We start from the raw sequence: 10917 nt of genomic DNA, 5'->3' as shown, positions 1-10917 counted from the left end.
ACTCCTTGAAATCGCGGCTGCTGCTCCCACAAACCGTAGAGGCCGTCTGGACAGGCAGGAAGATCCGAAGGCGCGGACGATCTCGACTGTGCCTGAGCCGAAGTCAGAAGGAGAGATTCGTTTGATCGAAACCCCGATGAGAGAAGGTCCAGCAGGCTGAGACGAAGCATTCCCCCATTAGAAAAAAAAAAAATGAAACAAGCCACACCAAAGGGAGGGTAAGGTTTATATTACTGTATTCGGGACTGTCCAAATAACTTAATACACGGAGCGCATGAAAAGAAGGAAAGAAAGATACATTCTTGATGCAAGTCCCTCGGTTCATTTGGGTTTTTTGGAATTTAGGATACATTCGCTTTGCGTTTCGAACGAGGCTGCTCCAGTGCAGAAGTTGAAAACTGAGGGGGACGGAGTGGGGTGAGGAATAGCTAGTCCTAGAAACACCCAGATGGACACACACAGAGAGACAGACCTACCTACACAACTACACGCACAACATTGGCATCGCGCTGCCTTATCCCTTACGCAGGCAGAGGAAACTGGGGGGGGGGGGCGCCGCGGGGGTTTAAGAATTGTATATAAAAGTCCCGTCGCTCAAATACCCGAGAAAAGTCCAGTTGTTCAAAGACCACCAAGGCCGGAGTTTTGATTCAGGTAGTTTGGAAAGGCTCTCTACAAAAAAAAGAAAACCCTCTCCTTTTTTGCCCCCCACTACAAAAAAAGAAAAGAAAAGAAGAAAATCTGGTATAGAAAACCTGTTGGATCACTTAAGGCTAATAATTTACAAATAATACAGGAGAGTGTGTGTAAATATATATTATATATATATTTATATTTATATTTAGAGAGACAGGCAACTATTGAAACAGAAAAAGTTCCTTGTTTTGGGAGACAAGACCTCGGGGCTAGTGTAGGGAGCAGCAGTGGCGGATTGCGTGGCAATCTCACCCCCACCAAGTCCTTTGGAAAAGGGGAGGGGGGAATCTCGAGGCATTGCCCGGAGACCGCAAAGAAAGTTATTTACAATCCCACTGTTGCATGTACAATTTGGCATTTTGCCTTGGTAAATATACAGCCCTATTCCGCCCCTGCTAATGTATGTGTGTGGGGGGGTTTGTTTTTCCTTTTACAAGTTGTTGTTGTTAAGACAGCATTAATTGACAGCAGTCCAGACGCTCAGGTTCTCTCCGGCTGTTTCCATAGGCCGGTCCCTTTCACAGCATCTTTTCCAGTTGTCCATGGAGCAAGGACCCTAACCCGGGAGACGCGGGGTTAGTTTTCGGCCTGCGCCCGCCGGTCTCCAGAAAGGCCCGGCGTTCAGGAGTGCTGGGACATCCCGTTCACCAAGCCTCGCAGCTGCCTCACAACCGTCTCGATGAGCTTCTGCTTGTCGCGGTCGTTCTTCCTGAACTGGGCGAAGATGTTGTTCTTCTTCACGTCTTTCATTCTGAAAGCAGAACGGTAGAAAAGGAAAGAAACAGAATTTAAGTTAGTTCGTTCGTTTTCAAAAGAAGCCCAAATTTCCTTTCATTTGCGTTCGTTCCCAACGCAAAGGGTTTAATGCCTGCAGCCCCCCATCCACCCAAATGCGCAAAAAACGCCGCGCTCGGAACATTTGAGGTTCTCAAGCAGCCGAGTTTATGGCACCAGCTTAATCCGATTTTCTTCAATCCGAACGGCGGAAAGAGCAGTCTAGGCGAAAACAACAGAGACCCCCGTGAACTTCAAAGGCTAAAATATTTTAGGATGGCATAAACTTTCCGGGACCTGAGTTCATTTTCCAAATCTGAAAATTCTGGCTTGGGATGACAAAGCAGGATTTTCCAGTGCAAACAGGATTTTTTTTTAATGGGGGATGGAGGCTACCCTAAATATTATAGACGTGTGGAAGTATCCATGGAATCAAAGGGAATTCTGTTACAATCAGCTGTTTTTTAAGTTACTTGTACAAGGAACAGAATGCAGTTCATTGTAATTCGTATATGGGCAACTTCTTGTAACCATTAAGGCTTGAGTTGTTTTTTGTTTGTTTGTTTGTCTTAGTCCGCCTTCCTATTAATCTCTTCGAAGCGGAACCTTGGGTGGTTTAATACCAAAAGGAATAAATTCGGAGTGACAGTAGAAGTAAAACCAAAAAAGTACAGAAATACATACCCTCTGTGGACTCTGCAAAACGTTGGGGCGTTGCGAGGGGGAAAGAAAGAAAACGAATCAACAGTTAGAAAGGAAGGGGGTAGGCACAGCTAAATATTTATAACGCCTTTACATTTCAGGGTGTAGCTGCAAGCGGTGTGCCTTGACTCCTAAACGCTCTTTGCTCTTCCGCATTTGCGGCGAGGCTGAAGCTTCCAGAGAGCCTCGCTGCTTCAACCTAAAGAGGTTTGCTCAGACGTGAGTACCATTCAGCTCAGAGGGACTAGGTCCCAGGTGAAGCCTGCCCAGGACTGCACCTTCCTCGCTCTCTTTCCCATTTTCAAGGCAGCTGCCGCGATCCTTGGAACAGCTAGACTGTGGAGGCATCCATCTTTCTCTCGATCAAGGTTAGATCCTCAGCCAAGGCCTGCCTGCACTGGGGGGCACACTGGATCAAATGGATCAACTTTTTGTAGCAATCGGATCTACTATCCGGTTAAATCAAAGCACGTGGACTCCTTGAACAGGGGGGTTGGTGATGGGAATTTTGCATAGCGCAACGCAAGCAAAGGCCCCATACTGAAAATAATCATTTTTAATACTGCAGTTTAGTCACATTTGTGTTGGCGTTATTGCTGCAGGTTTCTCTCTCTCTCTCTCTCTCTCTCTCTCTCTCTCTCTCTCTCTCAAAAAGAGTAATTACATATTTTTGGAATAATTTTAAACCAAAAGGTCCTGAAAATCAGGACGTTTACCAATTGCTTCGAGATCCATCCCACACTTTGCCATCTTGCGTGGGCTTCTTTTGAGGGCGCCAGTGAAATCATTGAATTCTAGAGTTGGAAGGGACCCTGACTCAAAATTTAGGATGGGCAAATTTCCTAAGCGGGAGGATGCAGATAGTGTCCTAATCACGAGAGATCCGGATGGAGCTGTTCAAACTAAAAGAAGCATTTCCCGGTTTGCAAAGGGACAGGCGGCACCTAAGCGCACGCATTTGGGTTACAATCTAACCTTTCCCTATGCGTGTCTTGGGGGGGGGGTGCCCTAGCATTCGCTCTCCTGCAAGGCATTGGTCTCCTGATAGCGCCTGCAAAGATGGCTAGAGGAGGAGGAGGAGGAGGGCTGTGTGTGACTCACTTCTCCAGGAGGGCCAAGGCGGTGGTTGGATTGACGCGCAGGTACTTGGAGCTGGGCTGCCCGTAGTCTGCTAGGTAAGTCGACCAATCCCACACCATGAAGAGATCCAGAAGCTGAAGTGGGGAGGGGGGGGGGGAGAAGGGGACACACACAAAGTGACGTTAAGGGCCTCTGGGGTGTGGAGTTTCCTCTCGCTCCCAATGGATGTGGCGACTTTACCCCGTCTCCTTCGACCACCAACTTTCCTCCCGCGTTAGGAAGAGCTCAAGATGCACAACACGCCCCCCCCCGGGGGGGGGGAGGAAGGAAGCAAACGAAAAAATGGAAATATGCTTCTTTCGTCGTTTTAAAGCAAGGCATTAAAAAAAATTAATCCCCCGTTTTTTCAAGGCAGAGAGCCCCTCGGGGCCGCCTAAAGACGAACCGATCTCTAATGGTATGAGATTCATCAAATGTAACATCCGCTATGCTAAGGAGCTGGGCTTTGGCCCACAGCAGTTTATGCCACAAAATGTATCGCATAACCTCACCCTCCCTGGTGAAGGGCGCGAAATAAATAAGTAAATAGGCAAAATCGAGCATAGAAGGAAGTCAATCACAGAAAACAGGCACGAAGCCGAGACCAAGTGACTTCAGAAATGCACTCCAGACTTTCGATAAAATACGGAGACGTTATAAAACATGTCTATACAAATAAAAACCCCACTGGCATGAATACCCCTCATTTTCCAGGGGGAGATGAGCTGCATTTCCAGCGAACCTTAGTATGTAAAGCTCTGCCTCTATTTCTATTTCTTCGTATTTTCCACAACTATTCGTGGAGGGCGGGAGGTTGGCTATGCTCTGTGTCATTAATGTGAACAACAATAAAACCATACCAAATAGAAAGAAATTGGTTCTTATTTTGTGGACCTCTAGCGGCTCTAAGTTTATATGTCCATTTTTCGAGTAGGATCGATTCCCACACCTTCGTGCGCCATTAAGAAATATCTTCATTTGTTGAGTACTTTTAAGCTTGCCACAAGGCACTGCGGTGTTTTTTTGTTGCAATACAGAACACAGCTTAGTACCCCTTTCGGGGAAGGGCGCATTTCAGCGCTCCGCCTTACAAAGCCTCCGTTTACAAACGCTGTTCTTACACCTTAAAACGGGGGAAAGTGATCACTCAAGTTCCACAGATAATGCAATCGAAAAACTCGTTAATCGGAAAAATTGTTGGGCACCTCTCCCTCGTTTTAACGGGGGTATGCTTTTCATACCAAAATTAAAACGCGTCTGAGTGGAATAGGAATGTTCGTTCCAATGCCTCTGTGCGCCCTGCTCTTTCCACAACACGCTTCAAAAGTAGCATTTATTTAAAGTACCGGCACAAGGAAACTGGAGGCGAGGAACAGAAGGAGCCGGGATAAAATAAAATAAAATGGGATAAAATAAAATAAAATCCCTCGGGAGGGACCTCCACCCCCGCTCCTTCCAGCTGCCTTTGCTCGGCTCATAATATCCAGCCGGAGCTGCTGTCAAATCTGCGCGTAATCTTTTAAAAGGCGGCGTGACTCTCGCAGGAAAGCGCCGGGCCCCGCCGCCAATTTGAAGCCCTAATCCCCTCTAAGCCACTTAAACCCAACTTCCGATCCAGGTTTCTCATTGTTTCAAAACTGCCAAGCCCTTCACTCGCTACTTGGGGCGCGGATCGTCTTCCTTCCAGCCCCGGCGGTTTCTGGAGAGCAGGTTGTTTGGCGTCTTGGAAGGAGCCAAGGAAAAGGTGGGGAGGGTGGCCAAGAGGAGTTTCTCGCACGTTTATTCATCTGCTCATTATCAGGGCTCGGTTTGCCATTTCCTTTTCGCCTTAACGTGGAGACCGTGGTGCAAAAGGAAGGCGCGCGTAGCAGAGGAACGGCGGGGTCCCCCCCAGCCACCTACACTTGCGCCGCCTCCGGGGGCTTTTTGACACTCCCAGAGAGAGATTTGCAAGGAGCTCCGGTCTCTCGGCTTCCCAGCGAGAAGGGCCATCCGGGTTTTCCCACGGTGGTCCTCCCAAGTCGAGCGGAATCTTCTTCAGCCACCTAAACTCGAAACCAGTTCCCTCCGGAGGAGGAGGAGGAGTGGGAAGGATGAGCGGCACTGGATGCCAAGCAGACAGCGGCCAGAGACGTGGGAAGGCTGACGCTAGAACTGTCTCACTAAACCAGGGATGGGATGCTCAAGTCCCATCAGCCCCAGCCAGCGTGGTCCAATAGCTAAGAGTAGAAGCAGGCTAGAGGCTACCCTATCCCGCTACACTTTGCGATGGCTTTCCTCCTTCCACGCCTCCAGTCCCAAGGCTGGGATTTTCCTTCTTAACCTACACCTGGAGTTTCATGGAGGCGTGAAGGAGGAGTGGGCCAAAGCGGTCCTTGGACCTGTTCAGGGTGCCATCTTCCTTTGTCACTGACTGCAAAGCCAGAGTCTACTGAAGGTACCAATTTAAATTAAATATTGTGGGGACCTAGGTAAGCCCCACCACACATAACTGATCACATGAAGCAGTGCATACATATCATTTGAATGGGAATGCCTATCAACTGTGGGGGCCCAGCCCCCTCAAATATTTTATTGTGGGGGCCAAAGCCCACACGGCCCCTAGGAGTTGGCTCCTATAGTCCACCATAGATGGCAAGGATGAAGGACAAGAGGTTGCTTCCAGCTAGGCTTGAGACCCGGCTTCTCCTTTGCTTAGAAATTAAAGCACTGCCTATCCCTCATGAGGTCCAGAGTCGGGGGAGAGGAGACTTCACAAGCCTCCTCCAGCTCATTTCCCACTGGAGGCCGGTTATTTCCATGTTTTCCTAAAAACAGGCCATTCCATAGATTATTGTCACAAGTCACACTTCAGTCCGGCGTACACTACCTAAAAAGCCAGAGTCTCACATCTCTCTCTTGCTATTTGTGCCCTGTGCGGTAGGACAGATGGAACTTCAAGCCAGTGCCGTTTTTCCACATCTGCCTCAGAGACCAATTTATAAAAATAAGAGATGTCCCAAATTATGAGTGGGGTCAGGGGACAACGTAGGAAAGCACCTCAGATGGGCAGAGCAATCTGCAACCTTATTTGAGCCATTTGAATTCTCTTGGCCACAGCGGGCAACTCCTCATTCCTGATCACCTCCCCCATCCTACCCTTTAACCTCTTGGCTTCAGAAACCGTAGGGAAAATGAGCCCTGCATTTCCATAGCATGCCAACCCTACCCTTTTCTGCAAGGTCTGAAGGAAAGACACATGTATGCAAACATGTTTTAACTAGTATGAATGTGGGCACTTCTGAGGTGGTGATGATAGAAAGAGGGGGAAGCCTATGCCTGAGCAGTAACACTGCAAGCTCTGAAATGTCATTCCACCACCCCAAATAAACCTTTAAGTCTGATTGCTACATACCTGGTCTAATTCACAGACCCTGGTTTCTTACCCATCATTACTATTCTTACCCATCATTACCCATCATTGCACCCCTATTCTACTCTTAGAAAACAGAAGTAGGAGAGTGTAGTTAAAGTGTCAGAAGGGGTAACTAAATCATGTTTGGTGTCCTTGGATTTTGCTTTATGAAGAGCAAAACCCAGGACTAATCGGGATTCGTCCATGACCCTACAGAACAGCAATTTCATGTGTAGGACATTTCTTCTGCTGAGCAGCAAGACCCGTAAGTGTAGCATCAGAGTGTAGCATTTCATTCACCACATGCTAAACAGGTTTCTTGACACTATTCATCTTGGTTGGACTACTCAGCCTATGATAGTAAGCACATTGACCTGGAAGTGAGCATTGGGATTAATGGGTCTTTACTTCCAAATAAGGTGCTTATGACTCAGGAGTTCGTTTTTGTTGGTAGTGCATCTTCTTATTTAAAATTAAATAAAAACAGCAAGAAAAACACACAAATGGCCTGAAGAAGCAAAGCGTGGTATGCTGATGAATCAAAAACCCTCAAGAAAACTGCTGGAATACATCAGTAAAAATAAAATAAAATCATATTCAGGATTTGGAAGGCGAAAGCAAGTTCAGAGGCATACATCTTACTTAACATGCAATTTTTCACCAAAGTTACCCAAAGGGGAAAGAAAGGAAAGTTTTACTCAGTAATATTTGTCCGAATAGCAAGCCTAGGGCTTGCCGATTGAAAGGTCGGCGGTTCGAATCCCTGTGGCGGGGTGTGCTCCCGTTGCTCGGTCCCAGCACCTGCCAACCTAGCAGTTCGAAAGCACCCCCGGGTGCAAGTAGATAAATAGGGACCGCTTACTGGCGGGAAGGTAAACGGCGTTTCCGTGTGTGGCTCTGGCTCGCCAGAGCAGCGATGTCACGCTGGCCACGTGACCCGGAAGTGTCTCCCGACAGCGCTGGCCCCCGGCTTCTTGAGTGAGATGGGCGCACAACCCTAGAGTCTGGCAAGACTGGCCCGTACGGGCAGGGGTACCTTTACCTTTACCTTTATTTGTCCGAATGAAAATGTCCAAGAATCAATTTATGGTAACGTCTTCATATCTATCACCAAAACCAATATTTTGCCCACAGAAGCTCCATAAGAAACTCTCAGCCATGAAACTCTTTTGAAATTTGGTGACACTCACTTTACTAGCATCACTTTCCAATTTTAATCTGATGTAGGCTATCCTACATAAATGGTTCACATGCTGCTCATATACAATTGGCTCAGTTTACAGTACAAAGTTCTGGAATAACTTTCTGTGTAAGCTTACAGCAGGAGCATAAAGAGCGAAATCGTACAGCCATCAATGTTTCTGTCCTACAAACCGTATTAAGAGCATTTTGCATTGGAAATCAATATGACTTACTCCTAAGTAAACATTAATTCAACAGCAAACCTGAAAATCCCTGCTGTGGAATTAAAATTTCTGTTCTTGCAATGCATCTCAGACTTCATAGTCTCTCCATTTAGCAATCCGGGCATGAGACTGCAAAATAAGATGTTTCCATTTTCTAATGCAGGTTGATTAATGTAGTGGGTTTCTGTATTTTTCATCATTCAGACAGATCAAATCAGTGCACTGGATAATGGAAAGTTTTGGCATAGCAAATGACTTCCCCCTGTTTTCAGTTCTTCCCTTGGCAATCTCTAAATTAAAACATTACTCATCTAGTCATAGAGATGCACAATCTGGTAACGAGCACAACAGGCCACCCATTCTTGCACCTCAACCAATTTGCCTGTCCCACCCTTTAATGTGTTTCTTGGTGTGTTTTTATAGTAGACTAATTAGCACAGTGACAGTTTTTTTCTGGAGTGCTTTCTGACAGTGCAGCTAATTAGGCTCAACCAAACACCAGATTTATTTGGGTGAGGTATACTGAAGTGCCTCTGCTCTTTTTGTTTTCAAACGGAGAAAATTAAAATGGAACCTGCCATGCAGGGCCGTCCCTGCCACTAGGCAGAACTGAAATGAGGCAACTGCATCAGGTGGCAGAGACTGGAAGCAATGGGTGCCCTGCACACTCATAACTAGCCTGTTGCACCCTCGTGTTTGGCAAAGAGCACCATCTCATTGCCAGTATCAAAATAAAATGCAACTGCTAGTCCACTTGGCTTCTGTAAATGGAAAAGTGGGGAGGGGGGCATTTTGCCCTTTGCCTCAAGAAGCAAAATGTCTAGGGGTAGCCCTGTCTGCCTAGTTATAGCCCCACCCAAAGAGGGTACCATTCGCAGTGTGTGACGTTTCCTGGGATACTGATGCAGCATATTCCCATATACTTTATCATGCGTCTATGGTTGTGTTAGCTACTGCACCACCTCTCCAAGTATCCGAGCAGATATTGGCAAAATGTTTTGCAGAAGGCTGATTAATCAAATTTGGTGGGTGGGTGGGTGTGTCACACTTCAGACTATCCTGATGTATCATCCTTGGATATTCTTGAAAGAAAACTACACATATCCATTCAGATATAATGCAGGCCGACTGTGCAGGGTGGCTATTTGAAGAGTAATGCGGGTACCACTCCTCAGATTTATCAAGATCTATGCAAGAAACATTAAAGCTGCACTACTCAAAATACTTCAGATAGTTCCACTGTTTAAAATGGCACTTACTTTCACATCCAGTTCAAAGACAACCGAGGATGCTATGCATGTTTACCCAGAAGTCCCCCTCTGTTCCTTAGAGTTTACACTCTCAGGAATGTAGAATGTACAACACGTAAGAGCGGCATACAAAAACCAGCCTTAAAAAAATCACACGCATTCTGCATCAAGAGAAGCAGAACACATTCTGTAAAATGGGCATATTTTTGCACAATTCTGTTTGCATTAGTAATGGGAGAGAGCAGGGAGCTAGGCAGGACACTGAAGCTTTGCCCCTGGACCACGGAAAAGACCAATTATCCCCACATGCTTTCAAGAAAATTTATGCAGCCACACAAGATGGGGAAATTGCTTTAAAAAGAAAAAGGAAATTGGGAATTCTCAGGGTGCCGAGTGTGCATCCTGCGTCTCCCCTTCGTGAAGAACAACCGAACAGACCATATAAATATTGAAAACATAAATAGACGAGCAAAATAGATGTACTTGAAGGGCATGCATGTGCCACTGTATTTTCTGCTTTTGGTACATATCCTATATGAACAGGAACTACCTTCAACGCCATCACATCAGCTCCAGCCTCAAAGAGGAGCAGCAGCAGGAGTGTAAGTGACGGCAGAGGATGTAATCGCATCCTATGCTCAGCTGAAAGGTTACACAGCAGCCTCATTAATTCTAGAAAGTTTCTTTTTTTCTGAATGCCACAGCTTTACATGCTGCGGAAGACCAACACGCACAAGCAAATTACATAAGCAGTCCAATTATAAACTTCCCTCTCCCCTCCGGAGGGCAGGTTCAGGGGTTATGTTGGGACAACTCCCGGGTGAAGATGGTGCAGATAGAACAGCGAGCTGCAGCGACAGCAGGATGGCTGCTTGGTGCTATTACACACTTATTCTTTGTCTCACTCTCAGCTTCGCACCTTGCTGTGCGTAATGGACTTTGACAGCATGTATACTGTATGCTGCGGGTGGGCAAGAGCTGCCTGGTGGCCTAGTCTTTGCAACCATGTCCTGGTCACCTGCATATGATTTGGCACTCAGGCGATGCACCGTCAATACAAGGAACAGGATAGGAGGCAGCATCACTCCCATATGTGCCTTTAAGCCATTTCAAGGAGCATCCGTATGGTGGGAATTGCATCTGTTCCTCATAGACTGATATGAAGAACCTTTCCATCAGTTCAGCTTACATTAATACACAGAGAAAGACAGGGTATTAACCATCCTTCACAGCTTCTCCAAAAACAAACAAACAACAGATTTGATTGACTTTACTCACTAATAACATGACTATTTCATGCCTTCCTGTTTGTGGTATGAGGTTTCAAAGGCAGCTGGCAGTAACGTTAGTTATTTTGTCCACACAGGAGACAAGGCTGCAGAAGATAATCAAAGTGGTTTACTGGTACGTATATATCATTTGAACTCTCAAGTCCTTGAAATGTGGGTTGACACCTGCAATTGCTATTAGCTTTCCAGACTTCCTATGTAGCTGTCATCTGATTAGACTTCAGAGTCAATAGTAAATACAGTAGTTTAAAAATATGTCATATGTTTTAGCCTTAGGCACAATAAAA

At 46.3% G+C, this 10917-nt stretch overlaps 1 protein-coding gene and 1 long non-coding RNA gene across 8 annotated transcripts in view; one reads left to right on the top strand and one right to left on the bottom strand.

Moving 5' to 3' along the window:
- Nucleotides 1-125: 125 nt before the first annotated feature.
- LOC144328020 (uncharacterized) lies at nucleotides 126-2810 on the top strand. The gene is made up of 2 exons (XR_013393236.1): nucleotides 126-218; nucleotides 1204-2810. It is a non-coding gene; the product is annotated as an uncharacterized LOC144328020 (long non-coding RNA).
- Nucleotides 220-10917, bottom strand: part of EXOC6 (exocyst complex component 6) — a 93096-nt gene continuing 82398 nt past the window's right edge. For all 7 annotated transcript variants that reach the window (XM_077930432.1, XM_028729781.2, XM_028729782.2 and 4 more), the window contains 3 exons: nucleotides 3274-3386; nucleotides 2155-2166; nucleotides 220-1447 (listed from right to left, as the gene is read on the bottom strand). In XM_077930432.1, coding sequence (XP_077786558.1) covers nucleotides 1253-1447; nucleotides 2155-2166; nucleotides 3274-3386 — 320 coding nt within the window. In that variant the 3' untranslated portion in view covers nucleotides 220-1252. The remainder of the gene's footprint in view (nucleotides 1448-2154; nucleotides 2167-3273; nucleotides 3387-10917) is intronic.

The sequence above is a fragment of the Podarcis muralis genome, chromosome 6 (genome assembly GCF_964188315.1).
Source record: "Podarcis muralis chromosome 6, rPodMur119.hap1.1, whole genome shotgun sequence".
Lineage (NCBI taxonomy): Eukaryota > Metazoa > Chordata > Lepidosauria > Squamata > Lacertidae > Podarcis > Podarcis muralis.
The sequence above is the reverse complement of the archived record's forward strand: the minus strand, read 5'-3'. Positions and strand labels throughout refer to the sequence as shown.